The sequence below is a fragment of the Peromyscus californicus genome, unplaced genomic scaffold, assembly GCF_007827085.1.
Source record: "Peromyscus californicus insignis strain IS unplaced genomic scaffold, ASM782708v3 Scaffold_6__1_contigs__length_162567912, whole genome shotgun sequence".
Taxonomy (NCBI): domain Eukaryota; kingdom Metazoa; phylum Chordata; class Mammalia; order Rodentia; family Cricetidae; genus Peromyscus; species Peromyscus californicus.
The window spans coordinates 106938251-106956809 of record NW_026294584.1 but is presented as its reverse complement, the minus strand read 5'-3'; the positions used below and the strand labels follow the sequence as shown (position 1 = coordinate 106956809).

The 18559-nt window shown below is 41.0% G+C and overlaps 1 protein-coding gene and 1 pseudogene across 1 annotated transcript in view; one reads left to right on the top strand and one right to left on the bottom strand.

The window, feature by feature from the left end:
- Ccdc174 (coiled-coil domain containing 174) overlaps window positions 1–18558 on the bottom strand; it is a 29176-nt gene extending 10618 nt beyond the window's left edge. The window contains exons 1-10 of the mRNA XM_052722272.1: window positions 18427–18558; window positions 16192–16296; window positions 15217–15317; window positions 11278–11336; window positions 8616–8790; window positions 5709–5804; window positions 4277–4419; window positions 3728–3822; window positions 1934–2066; window positions 648–800 (exon numbers count right to left, since the gene is read on the bottom strand). Of these exons, the coding sequence (XP_052578232.1) occupies window positions 648–800; window positions 1934–2066; window positions 3728–3822; window positions 4277–4419; window positions 5709–5804; window positions 8616–8790; window positions 11278–11336; window positions 15217–15317; window positions 16192–16296; window positions 18427–18468 (1102 nt within the window). The 5' untranslated portion in view covers window positions 18469–18558. The remainder of the gene's footprint in view (window positions 1–647; window positions 801–1933; window positions 2067–3727; window positions 3823–4276; window positions 4420–5708; window positions 5805–8615; window positions 8791–11277; window positions 11337–15216; window positions 15318–16191; window positions 16297–18426) is intronic.
- Window positions 13936–14579, top strand: LOC128100141 (40S ribosomal protein S11-like; annotated as a pseudogene).
- Window position 18559: the final 1 nt, after the last annotated feature.

The following is an 18559-nucleotide window of genomic DNA, read 5'->3' as shown; positions in this document are numbered from 1 at the left end:
ACTCATCCACTTTGAACAGTGGCTCTTAGATGTCTCTTGTCAGCTCCAACAGCAGGAGCTAATGTTCCACTGAGTATCTTTGAAAGAGGCATAAACAAAGTCTGCTGCAGTGAAGATGGTGGTGGGCACCTTGGTGGAAAATTACAGAAAGATGTGCATGCACAGTGAAGCTTAGGTAAACTTTCAAACAAACAGAAAGGACGGCTAAAGACAGAGTACTTCAGAACACCAAACCTCCATCACACTTGAAAAGCAGTTTCTGAAAAGTTAACATTCCAAAATGTAAAACCACACCTAAAAGTATGGATTTAAACTTTCCAAGTACTTTTTAGAAATTTACTCTGTGGACAGGATGTCTTTGTAGATGCTGGTCTTTTGTGATCACATTTCCTCATTTCCCTGTTTATAAACTAGCGTTTCTGGAGTATGGAGAAGAAACAAGTTCGGAGTCCTGGAGACTTCCTTAAGCCTCAGGAGCACTAAGACTTACTATAGGGCTGATGGTGTAAGGCTCTGGATTCCATCTCTACACCATAAAAATAAAACAAAAAACAATATCTCACCAGAATCTCACTTTGATTTAAAACAATAACCACCTTTACAAGGGCCTCACTAGGAAGTTTTCACACCTAAAAGCCCCTCCCTACCTTTTCCTCGGTCCCACTCTCGGATGTGTGGCACTCCAGGCTTGGTATCCTTCCTCTCCTGGATGATGACTTCTACCTTGCTGTTCTGGACCACAGGGGTTGGAGCAGGTACAGTCTTTGGTTCTGATGGCGAAAGCTCAGTAACATCTCCATCTGGTTTTGTAAGGAAACAAGACCTTATTACCATGGCTTAAAAATTTAACATACTAAACCAGGAGGTGGTGGTACATGCCTTTAATACCAGCACTCAAGAGGCGGAGGTAGGCAGATCTCCAAGTTTGAGGCTAGCCTGGTCTATAGAGCCAGTTCCAGGACAGCTAAGAATATACAGAGAAACCCTGTCTTGAAAAACCAAAAATAAAAAATAAAAATTTAGCCGGGAGGTGGTAGCGCACGCCTTTAATCCCAGGACTTGGGAGGCAGAGGCAGGCGGATCTCTATGAGTTCAAGGCCCACCTGGGCCACAGAGTGAGTTCCAGGAAAGGCACAAAGCTACACAAAGAAACCCTGTCTCGAAAAAACAAAATTAAAAAAAAAATAAAAATTTAACACACTACTTTTGAAGTAAAACTAATCACTAGTGCTAATAGGAGCAGCAAGTATGTCTTACTAGACAGGAGTGAAGTAGTTTGACAATACTTACTTTTCTACGTGAGTGGGTGTAAATGCCATAACACATGTAGAGGGCAGAGGACAACTTTGTGCAGTTGGCCACACCTTTACCTTGGATTTTTATCACATAATATATGCAGTTATCAAAACACCACCTGGCACCCCCCAAATATGAGCAGTTTCTATGTTTCTGTATATATTTTTTAATTTAAATTTTAAAACCTTATTTCTTATATATGTACACAGCCAAACTTTTAAGTCTTGGTTTACTAAACTGTCATTATAAGAAGCAACTCAATGCGGTATTTATTAATATCCTTGTCTATTGCCTAAAAACATGAGACTGTCATTCTGAAACATTCTGATGACCTGAATCTGAACCAGGGATCTCACAGAGAAAGCAAAAAACAAATGGTTGAAAATTGTCCTCTGACCTCCATACCTGTGCTATGGCAGATACTCATCCACACTGACTCATAAGCCACATACAATAATAAATAACTAAATGGATACATCTAACAGCAATAATAAAAACTGCTCCTGGTGGTACTTCAAAGGCACATGTTATTTAGAGATAAACTAAGTGGCTGATTCCTACACTGCAACCCTATTGGTGACACGTCGATAGAGCTAAGATTTCCCTGCTCAAGTCAGAAATTTAAGTCATGATATACCTCTGTTTTCTTCTTCAGTCCCATCTTCCTTTGATTTTTTCATTTTTTTTTGTCGAAGTTTGGCAAGTCTTGCTTCTAACATAGCCTTTCGCTTTTCTTTTATGTTTTCTCGTTTTATTCTCTGATCTGTTGTCTGGACAGGACAAAAAGTCAGAAAATTATTTACTCGAAGTCAAATACATAACATTTCTGTTTAAAATAATGAAATAATTCTCTTTAAAAATTGCTAATTAATTTTTACAGCAGCTCTAAGCAGTTCTCCCCAAGTGCCCTATGAAGAAGAATGTCAGACCTCTGATGCCTTAGGAAGCTTAGTGAGAACTCACAGAGCACTACTGAAGCTTCCACATGGAAGAAAACAGTCCAGTTCTCTTCTACTCCTCAATCCCTTAACACAACTTCCTATTTCCTCACCCAGATCATCTAAAAATGCCATGTTTGAAACTAAATTTAAAACAGCAGGGCTGAGGGCTGGAATCAGTGGTTAAGCATACTTCCTGCTCTTGCAGAGGACCCAGGTTCAATTGCCTGCACCCACATGGTGGCTTAAAACCATCCATAATTCCAGTTCTTGGGGATCCAATGTCCTCTGCAGGAACCATGCACGCATATGATACACATACATAGATGCAGGAAGAGCTTACACACAAAAAAAATGATAAAAGGAATAATAAAATACAACAGCAGGGCTAGCAAGGTGGCTCAGTGAGTAAAGATGCTTGCTGCAATGACGCAAGCCTGGCAACTTGAGTTCAATCCCTGGAATCAACTCCATAAAGTTGTCCTCTGGCCACCACACATGCCATGACACATTATATACACATATACTACTACTAAGAACAAAACAAAACCCAGCAAAGTACAGGTTACTTCCAAAACAGTTACAATTTTAGAGTTTGAAAATCCACAATAATTTGATAGTTACCTATATGCAACCAACAATGGCCTTCTGAATATCAATTTTCATTTTATTTACTACATCTTTTTATTCTTCTCTCATACAAATTCATCCTGACTGAAGTTTCCCCTCTTTCCACTCCTCCCAGCCCCAAGCCCAACTCCCTTTTGCCCCAGATCCACTCCTCCTATTTCCCTTCAAAAAAGAGCAGGCCTCTTATGGGTAAGACTAGGCACAAACCCTCGTATCAGGGCTGGGCAAGGCAACCCAGTGAGATGAAAAGGGTCCCAAGAGCAGGCAAAAGAGTCAGGGACACCCCCCACTCTCACTGTTTAAGAGTCCCACAAAAAAAAACCACTAAGCTAACAACCATAATCTATACACTGAGAACATAGTTCGGACCCACACAGGCTCTGTGATTGTTGCTTCTGTCTCTATGAGCCCCCATGAGTCTTGCTTAGTTGATTCTGTGAGCTGTGTTCTCCTGGTGCCCTCAACCTCTCTAGTTCCTAAGAACTAGAGTTCAATCCCTGGAATCAACTCCATAAAGTTGATTGTCAAATTATTGTGGGTTTTCAAACTCTAAAATTGTAACTGTTTTGGAAGTAACCTGTACTTTGCTGGGTTTTGTTTTGTTCTTATTAGTAGTATATGTGTGTATAATGTGTCATGGCATGTGTGGTGGCCAGAACCATTCTTCCTAAGTGTTCTTCCCCCTCTTCCAAGGGGCTTCGCAAGCTCCAAGGGGAGGAATCTGATGGATATCTCCAATTTGGGCTCTCTCTCTACCCAATGTTTGGCAATGGGTTTCTGGATTTACTACAGTTTTTAAAGCATGGCCCATCAATAAAAAAATCATTCAAATCCATAACAAAAACTTTAAATTTAACTTTTACCTGTTCACGAAGCATCTCTAAAGTTTTCATTTGCTTGTTTCTCAACTCTTTGTCTCGAGCAAAGGCAAAATACCCAACACCAAGTTGCCGGGCCTCTGAAATAATCAAAAGTATCAAAAGATTAGATTTCTCTGATTAGCAAACCACAAATACAGCAAGTTCCCTAACAAACCAAAAGAGACACACGGTGATATTTGCACAATTAAAAAAAAAAAAGATAAAAAACAAAAAAGTCAAACAGCTTTATTGTTTACTAAGTGACAAACACATAGACAGGCTACTCGGCCCTGGCTGTCTCTCTTTTCTCTGGGAACAAATTCTTGGGCTAATAGACATGTTAGGAAGAAGTTCCTTAGGCTATGGACAAAGAGGATGGTTTCACCCTCTAAAGCAATCTGACCACGTCAGAGCTGCTGCTCTGTCAGCACCTGGCTTTGTGCCTGCCATTGGCTAGAGCCTTTTAAAAAAGATTTTAAAAGCTACAAAAACAAAACAAAAACCACACACACACAAATAAAAAAAACCCCTTTCCCCCAAAAACCACAATACCATTTTCCCGAATATCTTCATAATGGATGGGCCCCATTGGCTTTTTCAGGGCCTCTCTTTCTTCTTCCTCCCATTGCTGGCGCTGAAGCTCTTTCCTCATGTCTTCAGATAATAAAGTTTTTTCATTAGCAGGACTAACGAAACTAGTAGAGGAATAGAAACCTATGTTCAGGTGAGTGCCATGAGACAGTTAACACTCAGTACAGTGGGCAGATCATGGGTAAGTAACACCATTTGGAACAACAACAGCAACTACAGAGGTTTGTGACTAAGAAGTCAATACAACTGTTTTAATTTTTTTTAACGTTCATTTATATATTGTGTGTATATATACACAGGGGCATCCATGCACACATGTACATATGTCACAGCATGGATGTAGAGGTAAGGAAACAACTTTTAACTTTCAGGAGTCTATTTTCTCCTTCAAACATTTTGGGTTCCCAGAATTGAACTCAGGTCATTAGGAATTAGCAGCAAGTACTTAAGCCTGATGAGTCATCTTGCTGACTCTATTTTATCATTTCTAAATCAATTACTAGACTTACACATGAGTATGATAGGATCTTGCCTCAGTGTTCAAGATAAATGACTTTCCTTCCTACACTTGTCCTGGCTGACATATGGGAGGTGGCCTAGCCAGGAAGGATAAACCACTGGACTTCTCTGAATGGCCTCTTGTCTGGAGAAATGGATATTGCTAGGGTTCCTCCTGTCCCAGTAGGTGGCCATGGTTTGTGTTGTGGCCTCTATGTGCTTACTCCAGGCCTACCCACAGGATGCCTAGGATAGGAGGGCTCACACAGATGGAGCTTCACCAATACTTCTCAAATAAAGGCTGACTATATGGAATTTTAATCACCAAGATACTTTTGAATGTTATTCCTTTGGTCCCATTAGAAATGTAGTCATGAAGCCTTTGCTTCAATATACAAAGACATATAAATAAAAAGTGAATAAAAGCAGGTGAGCCTTCTCAAATCCCTCTGTCCATAAAGGCTAGTTTGTTAGCTAGGTTTGGGCTCATTCTATATTTGCAATCTAGATCAGACATCCTTCCACTCAACAGTCTATTTGTCCCTTTCAACAGTTACAATGCACATGACCAGAACAGAGTGCCTGCCTGGGAAGCTAAGTCAGAAGAATCACTTAAAGCTAGTTCAAGGCTAGCCTAGGGAATAATGTGATTCATTCTCCCCACTCCCCCAAAAAATGGGTTTCAGAAAAAGAAAATCAGTAAATAAATGATAATGACATTCAGGTTGTTTCCTGAGCACAAGTTATGAGCATCTGGACATATTAACCGCTACAGGCTTCAGTGTATAGTCTTATACATTAAAGATCTTAACAGAGCAACAAATAGTCATTGAGCAGCCTCTCTAAGACAATCCCTGTGGCTGCGTTCCAAACAAAGGTCACATTTCACACTTACAGTCTTCCCTGAAGATTTTTATCCATCTCCAATAGATCTGGTAAATCCTTTCTCATGCAGCGCCGGGATCGGCCCAAAGAGTCCACATAATCCACCCTGAAAGTGAGAAGTTGGGAAAACAGTTAGTACAATGGGCAGATCCCTATGTCAGGAAGTTGGCACTTAAAGAAGTAATGCCATTACAGACCTTGTTACCAAGAAGCTGAGGGACCATTAATACAGAGAAAAAGCTTCTTAATTAGCAGATGACATCCAATAAACTTATTATGCCCTCCACAAAAACTTCAGTTTTAGAAACTGGAGGAAGGAATTGATCATTTATGTCTCTGATTTCAAAGACAAATTACCAATACAGAAATTGCTGTGACATGAAGAACTTACTTGAATATAGTTGAGACAACTCTAATGTTGTATCTGCATTTGTCCACTGGACTATGTACCCTAGATTTTCATTACTCCCCTCCGCACAGTGCACTGAGGTCTTACTTTCTATTACTGCTCTACTTCTAATTGACACATTCTTTCCAGCAATCTTAGGAGTTTCTTAATGTAAGTCTTGGTATTTTTTGGACCCACTTTAAGAAGAAGACAAACAATATACACTTTTTTTCATCTTTGCCCAAAGCAGACAGTAGGGACAGGGCAAGCTGGGTACCCAGTAAGGTTAAACAAAACACTGAGACTTCCTAACAACACAAAGTATGGGCAGGTTTTCACAGAAAATATCTCCTTTGCACTATGGTGCAATAGATTTTTTCATATTTGTTATCACAGGCAAGTAATCTCCCATAGTCAGGAGCAGAGTCCACGACACACAATTAAGGCTGTGAAACAAGTTAGCAAAGCAACTGAAGGTCAGACTCAGCTAGCTCTGCTATTGCTTGCAATTTCTTTCCTCTCAAGGGATGCCGATTTCCTTGTTAGCCCATGTTTTAAAAACAAACGCTTGGGAATCCACTGCTATAGTCCTACAGACTGCTGTCACAAGAAATCAAACCTATAACTACATAAAACAGCATCTTTTTCTTTTCTTTTCTTTTCTTTCCTTTTCTTTCTTCTTCTTTTTTTTTTTTTAAATGAATGGGGGGAAAAAACCATCTAGCCAGATGGTCCATGTAATTATTTACAGTATTTTTGCAGAAAGATTTTCCACCACCTGGAATTTAATTACCAAAAGGATTTATAAGCAGTCACAATTCTGGAGCTTAATTCAAAAACAAAAAAAGTGTGGGAACTGCTTGCTGTTCGTCTTACTGCACCATATGGTGTCATGCAACACCTTCAATTGCCCTCCAAACTCCTCAAATTGCTGACAAATTGCTTGTAATCATACAGGCATTAATAAGAAAAAAAAATTAAGACATTAGACCATTCAAAAGAGATGAGAGTTCTGCCTTGAAAAGCAATCACAGCTATTCTGTTCTGGAGCAAGCTTCCAAAACACACAGAACACCAGCAAAGATTTACAGTAGTCAGCAATGGCTCTAGCTCATCAGCAACTGCTTACTGAGCAGTTCTAGCCAGCACAAACCTGGAGAAATTGGGTGATCCAAGGAGGGCTAAGTACCCTAGCTCTACAGGACTCTAGGGGTGTAGGTGGGGTATATGCCAGAAAACACAATTTAGGCAGATTATAAAAACAAGCAATCTGGCCAGTGATGATGCACACCTTTAATCCCAGCCACTTGGGAGGCAGAGGCAGTACATTCAAGGCCAGTCTGGTCTACAGAGAGAGCTCTAGGACAGTAATAAGGCCTAGAGTGGATCAACTATAAATAAAGGGTAAGACACAAAAATTAGTTCAGATGAGGAAACAAATATTTAGACTACAAATGATACAGAAAGGCACAGAGAGGCTGTGTTCTTCTCTGTGGTTCCATGTGGCATACAGCCACATGCCTACCCTTACAAGAGTCTCTAACTTTAGATATAAGTTATTTAAAAGGTAAGAAAGCATGGACCACAGTAGACACCTTCTATATTATGAAGACAAAGGTTCTCTGCCATCCACAGTAGCAAAATCTTCTCTCTTTATGCATAAATACCTGTCCAAAGGTGCTAGCAAAGGCTAAGAAATCCACAAACAGACCTAAGCAGCTTCTAAGAAATCCCTCAGAACAAGAGTACATGGTCAGGACATCAGTGATATCTAAGCAATGGCAAGCTCTGCTGAATGAGTGTCTAAGTGACATAAAAGACACTGTAATGAAATTTGCACTCTGATCTGTATAAGGCTGGGTTCTTTCATCCTTTATGTACATACAGGTAAAATTCAGGAAAATGTCAATAATGGAGCTCGGCAAAGTATCTGCTTATGCTCCCAGAATGGAACACACTTGCCTCTAGGAGAGAATTTAAGGGAAATAGTTGTGACACTGAAGCACTGCATCTCTACTTTTCATGGAAGGAAGCTAGGCCTCAGAAAGACTGCAAATTTATTAGGTCCACACTGGCAGAAGGCAGTACTGGAACCCACACCTCAATACCAAAAAACAATTTAGTTAGAATACAACTTACTGTGCCTACTCTGCCAGTTTCTTTTGCAGGACTCAAAAGGGACCACTTCCCAGGACCTGACATCAGGGCACACAGGTAAAGCAGTAGCATGGTAATAGGGGAGCAGGACATGGATTTAATTCCCAAGGATCCTTGGGCCTAGCACCACAATGGGCACAGCAGATGCTCAGTTCTTACCTGCAGTCACTGATGTTACCTTTCCACTGGTGCACTTAAATCTATACAACTGATACACTAGCTTATCCCAACTTAAAGGAGTGTGGTTCTTGGGAGACAGAAAACCCAGGCAGAATAAGAAAAATGATGTGAAAACCATGAAGAAGAATGATTCTCAAAAAGTCAATGCAAGTCTGAGGGGATCACTCTGATCTAATCCCCAATATTACCCACCATTCCTCGCTGGGGTCTTGGGGAGGAGGTATGTCTTTTTCAGAAAACTCTTCTTCATCATCTCTCTCTTCTGCATTTCTAGAATCTCTAGTGGCACCGAGCACCTCCATTTCTTTTCGCTTGTCTATGATCTTCTGTGTGAAATCCACAAGGTACATATCCTCCACTTCCTCATCTAGGGCACAAAAAACAATTTACAGATTCTTTACATTAAAGAAGAAAACTATAGCTGGAACTAAGAAGTGGCCTCACTGCCTGACTGTTCACCTGAGACAATTTACAAAGACACAGCCACCAAAGCACCTGATAGGAAGCTTTAAATAGGTCATCTAAAACACAGACCACAATACACTTTAAAAAGCCTTGAGTTTCCTGCTATGTCATCAACACATTGTGTAAGTAATAAGACCATTTAAGACAACACAGCCATCCGATTTTGAGCAACTCACAGCTAACAACATATAAGAGAAGCAGAACAGCATTTCTCCCAATCAAGATAGTGGACCTTTCTTGCCCGCCCCCCCCCCCCCCCACCACCACCACACACACACACACATACATCCTCTGAGTTCTTTTCACAAGTGGACATCATTTTCAGCCTAGAGTCAGGCTCTACAGGGCTGGAATCAACATGTTTTTTTCCTGAGGACAGAGAATGAGCTACAACAGACACTCGGCTCCCTGTTACCAAAGTGGTGGTGCTATTCCCATTTACAGTGTTATACTGGAGACAACTAAGGCTCCAAGACTTAACCAGTTCAGACACACAGGTACACTACAAGCATCAGGAGGTGGGCCTGCTAGCTTTGACAAAACCCAATTTCCACAAACACACTCCTTTAGACTGAGTTACTGTATTTCATTTTATTTTAAATTACATATATGAGGGAGAGGAGTGCACGGAAGTGCAAGTGCCCTCAGAAGCCAGAAGAGGACATCAGGTCTCCTGGAGCTGGAGTTTTAGGCAGTTGTGAGTTGCCCAACATGGGTGCTAAGAACCAAATTCTGTTCCTCTGTAAGCACAGCATCTCTCCAGCCTCTGGATTTCTATAGTAACAATAAAAGTTTGAACCCAAGAAAAAAAGAATAAAACAAAAAGTTTTCAAAGCCACATAGCATTTCAAAAGGGAAGAAGTACATTCTCTGAGAAGTGAGGTGCAGATGTATACACCAGTGGGGCATCCTGGAGATGACCACCTTGTTCCTCTTCTGGAGTCCAGCACTGTCACCACAGCCCCCAACTTTGTGAATGACTGACTCTGGACTCCCTGAAGTGCAGAAGAGCTATGCCGTCAGAGAAGAAGTAAATGATGGCCCACACCCACTGGTGGCTTGTTTGCTAGGCAAGGTGGAACTGAGCTCCAGCCCTCCCTGCCTGAAGATCTGCTCTTACCACTCGCCCCTACAGGACCCTTTTCTCCAGCTCATCAGGTCAAAGCCCATTTTCTTCTAGAAATAATAAATTAGTATGATAAAGGAAAGAGGCAAGGAAAAGAAAGAAATAGAGAAATTTCCCAACTGGATAAATGTAAGAAGAGAACTAAAAATTTAAAATGTGAGATGATGCCGGGCAGTGGTGGCACACACCTTTAACCCCAGCTCTGGGGAGGCAGAGGCAGGCGGATCTCTGAGTTCAAGGCCAGCCTGGTCTACAGAGCGAGATCTAGGACAGGTACCAAAACTACACAGAGAAACCCTGTCTCAGAAAAAAAAAAAAAAAAAAAAAAAGTGAGATGACTTAGTAGGTAAGTACTTGCCACCCAAATGTTAAGACCTGAGTTCGAATCCCCAGACCTACATAAAGCCTAGTATACAACACATCCCAGTTCTCCTATGGCAGCTAGATGGGAGGTAGAATAGACCCCTCAGATTCTGTCTCAAACAAGGCAGGAGGTGAAGATCAACATATGCTACACACCCATGCTGTGGCATGAACATGCCCAAACTCACACATACTAACATACACAGCCACACACATCATACACATAAACACACACATGCATAAAAATGTGATAAAGTGCCGGGCGGTGGTGGCGCACGCCTTTAATCCCAGCACTCGGGAGGCAGAGGCAAGCGGATCTCTGTAGGTTCAAGGCCAGCCTGGGCTACGGAGTGAGTTCCAAGAAAGGTGCAAAGCTACACAGAGAAACTCTGTCTCGAAAAACAAAAAACAAAAACAAAATGCAATAAAGCAAAAACATGAAGTTACCAAAAAAAAAAAAAAAAAAAAAAGCCCATCACAGAAAAAGAACTGAAAATACAGAGACAACAGGAAAAGGGGCAGTATAACCCCAAGTGCCTACATGGGACCATAATTCCACATACCTTACCTTTTCCATACACATGGCTGTCCCTACATGCAAGGCTGGTCTATTTAAACTGTTTCCTGGTGCCGTGCCTCCTCCTCCAGATGAGATCTGCTGTGAGGGCAGCAGAGCTGGTTCCCTATACTCTCCTGGCCTTTCCTGGCACCTAACAAGCTGCCTGGCACCCAGTGGACCATCAGAATATTACTGAATATTTTCTTGTCTCTATGTAGCCACTCAAAGTTTTAACTTGATTTTTTTAATTTCTCCCTCTTAGAATCATTCAAAGAAGTAATATAATACTGAAATGTATGAAATTATAGACAATAAAGAAATATAAATAAACTTTTGTTTACCTGGAAAATCTCCTTTAGTCATCTTTTCATATAATTTGGCCTTTTCTTCCAATTTTTCCCTAGAGAAAAACAGACAAGTATTAGAAATGGTTTTACAGCTGTCTCTTCTGCCACCAAACTATCAGCCTGACAGTTGCCACCTCCCCTGAAGCCTGTCATGAAAAGATGGGCACAGCATGTGCTGATTGCCCTGCCCTGAAGAGACCTCAGACTCACTTCATCTACTTCATTAGTGCAAGCAGGACCTAAAGCCATATCTGGTACAGAGTAACTGCTCAATAAATATCTGATGAGTGAATAAATGGGATGCACTGAGTTAAGGCTCCAACAATCTAGCTGCTAAATGCAATTTAAGTTACATGTGAAAAGAGAGATGTACCCAAACAACATTTTTCTATTAAAATCTTCCAAAAGGATCACCAGATTCAAGGCAAGCCCCTTTGCCATAGTGTTTTTAGACCAGAATCCTGGTCATTTGTGGCTTATTACACTTTTTTATACCAACTTATATTTGTTAAAAACATGACAATATCTATTTAAATGTCACAAATATATACTCACATACTAATATAAGACAACAACCTTGGCATGTCAACAAAGCAGCCTCTCTGCTCACAAAATGTTGGTGGCATTTAGTATGTAGTGGCAAGCTAAAAGGGCTGGAAATTCTCTAATTGCCTAAAAAGAAAAGTCCCAAAGAGGCTATCTGTGTCATGATCTCATTAATCACAATAGGAAATTTAACTCCTAATGGGACAAAGAGACTACAAAGTCACATGATTATGACAAGTTACTTAACCTTTCTGTGTCTTACTTCCTATAGACTGATGGAAAAGCAAATTCTTTTTATTGCTTCTATGGGTTATCACAAAAATTAACACAAAGTAATAAAACACATAAAATAACAACACAAAAGTGATAACACAAAGTAATGTTATCTTCTCATCTTCACTGTTATGTAAGCTAGCAAAGCGGTTCTGTGTGTGTGTGTGTGCGCGTGTGCGTGTGTCCCTTTGGGTGCCCATGTATGAGTACGCATGTAAAGGCCAGAGGTTGACCTCAGGTATCATTCCTTAGGAGTTAACCACCTTGTTTTTGAGACAGGGTCTCTTAGTGGGACCTGGAGTTCCCTAAAGAAGTTAAGCTGGCTGGAGAGTGAGCCCCAGAGATCTGCCTGTCTCTGCTCCCCAGCAGTGGGATTATAAATCTACAACAACATGCCTCTAACTCAGGTCCTCATGCTTGTACAGCAATCACTTGACCAACTGAGCCATCTCCTCAGTCCAATGAATCTGCAGAGTTCTTATATGTACAAAAGCAGATGGCTATCATGGAATATGTTACAACTTGGAATTCTCCAAGCACAGAAGACTGCTGCTGCCTTTTCTTTACAAAAGAATGCTAGCTAATAAACAGAGGAAACCCACTAATAAGTCAGCAGCAGCAAGGCTTACCAACAATACACACCACATATGGAAATATATTAATGACCAAGATACTTAGTCTCAAAGTATCCCATCCCAAGTTACTATTAACCACATAAGAGAATGGACATCTTCATAGTAGAGAACTCTACCAGACTTTTTCTAACCAGTGATCAAACTCATTATCAATAATGACTCAAACTGACAATTATGAGCCTCTAGATGTAAGACACAAAGACTTCACAGTATTCTTAACAAACAACTTTAATGTAACCTCACTCAGATATGGGACATGGCAGAAAAAAAACTCACCTGGACACTTTAAAATGTCAGTAGGATAACTGACAACAAAAGGGAAAAGAATTGGAGAGATTTGAGAACTAAAGGCATGAATGGAATTTAATCTTTGAATCCTGATTTTTTTTTTTTCCTGATTTTTCAAGATAGGGTTTCTCTGTTATATTAGCACTGGCTGTCCTGGAACTCACTTTGTGAATCCTGAATTTTTACAAAACCTATTCAGGACATAGTTGTGCTGGGACAAGTGGTAAAAATCTGAACTATGAGCCACACAGTAGTATTAAATATTGTAGTATAATATCCTTGTTCAGATAGATATATACTAAAGTTTTCACAGGTAAATTATCATGACACTTAAAGTCTTCCTCTACAGTTTTTGGGGAAGGACAGAGGAAAGCAAATGTGACAATATGCTAATTAGTGAACTTAGGAGACAGGTAGTAGACTGTTCCTTTTACTCTTCTTTTAATTATATTCTTGGTTTAGGAGGAAAGTCTGGGGTCTCTAAATAATAATATCCTACCATTTAGCCTAGAACACACCATAGGACACTTATTTAAAAAATAATTTTTTTAAATTTACTTTACATTCTGGTTGCAGTTTCCCCTCCCTCCTCTCCTCCTAGTCCCTGTCCCCTACTCTCCCTCTGTTCCCATGCCCCAATCCACTTTTTTTCTGTTTCTGTTTAGGAAAGGGCAGGTCTCCCATGAGTATCAACAAAACATGGCATATCAAGTTGCAGTAAGACTATGAACCTCCCTATGTATTGAGGCTCGGCAAGGCAACCCAGTATGGGAGTAGGGTCCATGGGCACTTCTTAAGAATGTGTTAAGTTGAAGATGTAGCTCAGTGGACAAAACCATGGGATTCCTTCCCTAGAAATACAAGTTTTAAAAATTTTTTGATATAGGCCAGGTGGTGGTAGCCCAAGCCTTTAATCCCAGCACTCAATAGGCAGAAGCAGGTGGATCTCTGAGTTCAAGGCCAGCCTGATTTACAGAGTGAGTTCCAGGACAAGCAGGGCTATGTAGAGAAACCCTGTCTTGAAAAAACAAACAAGCAACAACAAAAAAATTGTTGCTATAGGTTTTTCTTTTTCTCAGGCTGCTGGAAAGATGGTAGACATTCAGACTGAGTGTGCTTACCAAAAGCAGCCCATGGTCTTTTAAAACAAGAAGTAGGGTCTACTGGCAAGGAAAGGCTCCCTTAGTACTACAAGAACATCAGTCTAGGCTTCAAGATGCTCAAAGAGGCCATCGAGGGCATCCAAACAGACAAGAAATGCCTCTTCACTGGTAACATCTCCATCCAAGAGCAGATCCTGTCTGGTGTTGTGACCAAGATGAAGGTACAGAGGACCACTGTCATCTGCTAGAACTAGATCCTCTATATCCACAAGTACAATTGCTTTGAGAAGGACCACAAGAACATATCTGTACACCTGTCCCCTTTTCGGGAATGTACAGACTGGTGACATTGTCACTGTGGGAGGGTGCAGGCCCGAGTAAGGCAGTATAGTTCAATGTGCTCAAAGTCACCAAGGCTGCCAGCACCAAGAAGCTGAACCACAAGTTTTGAGAGGATGCTGGTCAACTCCCAGAACAAATAAAGTTATTTTCCAAATTAAAAAAAAAATTTTTGTTGATATATTTAGTGTGTGCTAAAACCATAAAACAGGACCCTATTTCATCTTCTAAACTGAAATTGTTCTTTTCTTTTTGTAAGACAACAGATATGTGTAAATTATAGCATTTTTAGAAGACAGCTGGCCCTCCATATCTAGAGTCCACATCTCCAGACTCAACTAAAGGGAAACAATATTCCAAAACAATGTTATATTTTTGCTAATGTATACTGTGGACATGTCTGTACAGCTTTCCTTCTTGGCATTATTCCCTAAACAATACAGAATGACTATTTACAAAGCATTTACACCATATTAGGCATAGCAAGTAATCCAGAAATGACCTGAAAGTAAACTGAATGTTTTCACAGACCACACACTATTTTATCTATTTTGAGCATCCTTGAGCTTTGGTATCTGAGGAAGAGTAGGATCCTAGAACCAACCAACACCCCTCAGATATCAAGGGACACTGTATTTACATTTATAGAGTATTTGGCTAGAAGGATGTCTATCAGATCTGTACATCAGGAAGAGTAACAGCTGGATGTCTATTTCTTGGTTTGGTAACTCCCCTTCCAGGTGTAATACCTTGCTTTGTCTAAAGTCTTCTGCTCCTCAAGCTTCTGTTCAGCATCCTTCTCTGCTCGACTGGAAACACCAGAATTCTGCTTGGTCCAGATACTTGGCTTCTGGAGAATGATTAAAAAGAACAAAATAAAACCACATGATCACAAAGCAATCTCAACTTGTGCACATCAAAAGGGAGAGGCAGTCCTTAGATCTCAGGAATCATCGAAGAACTACTTATTCTGACAGCTAACTTACAGCCTACAACAGATGTGACATGCACATGACACAGCTGAAGCTGAAGAAAGTCCTAAATCACCTAAAGAATTTCTTCCTGAACTTCACAGAGTTGCTTTCTCAAATGACTTTATCCATGACTGATTACAGCATCATTCAATATTCTAAAGCACATGAGCAGAATACAAAGAAATAGATTACTACCTATAAAAAATTTAAAACTCTTAAAGTCTTTCATATTCTAAGTCTATTTCTACATTTTACAATTGTTTATCTCTGTTTGGACACAAAATACTTGCTAATCTTTCACGAGAATGTAAACAATCCACTTATTAATAGCATGTTAAAAAAGAATTTGGGGACTGGAGAGATGGCTTAGCATTCATTATGAGGGCTTACTGCTCATGCGGAGGACCTTAGTTCAGTTCCCAGCACCCACATTGCTTGGCTCACAACCACATATAACTCCAGTTCCAGGGAATTCAACACCCTTTTCTGGTCTCTGAGGGCATACACACATGACATATGTATACACACAAGCACACACAACACACATATGTAAAGTAAATCTTTTTTTAAAGAGTATAAAATAACATTACTAATTTTAATAGTTAACAAAGTTTATGCAAATGTTTATGCAAAAGTCAGGGATTGTTTTTCTTTAACATTTACTTATTTAGAGATAACCACTGACACTTTTCAAAAACTTAAAATATAATGTAATTCTTCCATGTTTGGAATCAGTAGAGATATTTTTACCTTATTAGTTGTCTTTGGTTTTCCAAGAACTCCAGAATCTTTTAGAAGTTTTTCTTGTTTGAATTCTTCTTGTTTTCGGAAGAGCTCAGCCTTAAGATCTACCAACTAGAATAAAACAAGTAAACAAAGATTTCAGCTTCCTGAATATGGACAAGAAACACAAGTCTAAATCTAGAACACCATACAAAATTAAACAGCATTGGGTTTCATTGTAGTTTTGCTACAAATAGAGTTCTACTCCAACTTTCATCACTCAAGGCTTTTTTCTGCCAAGGGGAGGACATAGTAAAGTAAACAAATGAAATCTACATGTTCAGATTCAATTAATTTCTGAAGTACTTTCTGTTGGTGGGACACATAACCAGAAGTACAGGGTCAAGTTCTACTTGTTTGTTTTTTTGTTGTTTTGGTGGCTGTTGTTATTTTTGTTTTGTTTTGAGACAGGGTTTCTCTATGTAGTCCTGGATGCCCTGGAACTTACTCTGTAGACCAGGCTGGCCTCAAACTCACAGAGATCCATTGCCTCTGCCTACCAAGTGCTGAGGAGATTAAAGGCAAGTGCCACCACTGCCCGGTGACTTAAGTTTGTTTTAAAAAGGTTAAGTTTAACTGAATCACAGGGCTTGAAAATAGGATAGGGGAACACAGGTGAAGAGAATGGGGCAGCTGGGCAAATACATGCACCTACTTCTCAGCTGTATTAGTCTTAACAGTACAAGGAGGGGAAAAATGATATAATGGCAAGTGGTTATATGTACAGGCATTTGTAAATCAGACACTAGTGGCTGACAAGGAAAATAAAAATGACTGAGCTCAGGGGCTAAAGAGATTAGTTAGCAGTTAAGAGCACTTGGTGCTCTTGCAGAAGAATCAGGTTAGGTTCCCAGAACCCACATGTGGCGTACAACCATCCATACATAACTCCAGTTCAGGGGATCCAATGCCCTCTTCTGGCTTTTGAGGGCACTGGTACACTTGTGTTGCACATACGAAGGTACAGGCAAAACAGTTATACACAAAATAAATCTTTTTTATGATTCCTTTTATTTATTTATTTAAATTTTTTTTGGTTTTTCGAGACAGGGTTTCTCTGTGTAGCTTTGCGCCTTTCCTGGATCTCTTGTAGACCAGGCTGGCCTCGAACTCACAGAGATCCGCCTGGCTCTGCCTCCCAAGTGCTGGGATTAAAGGCGTGCGCCACCTTTATTTTTTATGTGCATTGGTGCTTTGCTTGCATATATGTGTGTGTGTGTGTGTGTGTGTGTGTGTGTGTGTGTGTGTGTGTGTGTGTATCTGTATGAGGGTGTCAGATTCTCTGGAACTGGAGTTACAGACAGTGTGAACTGCCATGTGGGTGCTGGGAATAAACCAGGGTCCCTGGAAGAGCAGCCAGTGTTCTTAACCTCTGAGCCATATTTCCAGCCCCATAAATCTTTATTTTATTTAGCCAAAGGTTAGGCAATTTGTTCTGAGGTAATAGAAAAACAAGCCTTTTGCAGTCAATCAAACCAAATAACCTGGGTTCTCACCCGACAAACCAGTACGTAAACTGGGGAAACCAGGATTCAACTTTGGGGGTCAACTTCATCTGTGAAGAGTGACCATTAATAGCATCTACATCTTAAAGCACTTCTAAGGACTCAATGGCAGCATGCATGTGAAGCCCTGGTACAAAAATGTGTACAGTATTTACACGTTTTCTGCTCAAAGTGGTTAACAAAACTCCTTACATCCTGTCATCCCACACGGCCCCGGGCAGCCCATCCCACAAGGCACTAACTGACTTGTCTGGGTCCTGCTAGGGGGACCCGAGGTACTCTGGAGTCCCGGGGAATCGAATCACACCTCAACGTTCTAGAAGGCCGTTGCTGATCTCTGGACTGGAGAAGCCAGGAAGGGCACATGTCCTTCCTCCAGGTCCCCGCAGACAGCGAGGCCTGGCTGGGCTGTGGCGGCTGACCCGCAGGATGCACCCTGAGATCTCTGGGAGGACGGCTTCCGGGGCCTGTCTGTGGGGGTGAGCCTAGTCCAGGTGCCTGGTGAAGCCGGGTTCAGGATCCTGTGAATAAGGAAGCTGCCGAGGGTCCCCGCGGGGAGAAAGCCAGTCAGAGTCCCTGTCAGGCGGAGAGTCCAGGCCCCCCTGACTTGGGTAAGGCTGTAATAGTTGGGTCGCCATTCTGACTGAGAAGAGCGGGGGAAACGCGGAGCACGTAGCTAAACCACACTCGAACTCACCGAGGAGGCTGTAACGTCCAAAGGCTTTTTCTTTCGGTCCATTGTCTCGCCAGGCCGCCCGGTCCGGAGACCTAACCTCCCTAAGGTTTCTGTCAGGCCTTATGAGCCCGCCCCGCGGCGGAACCGGAAGTGT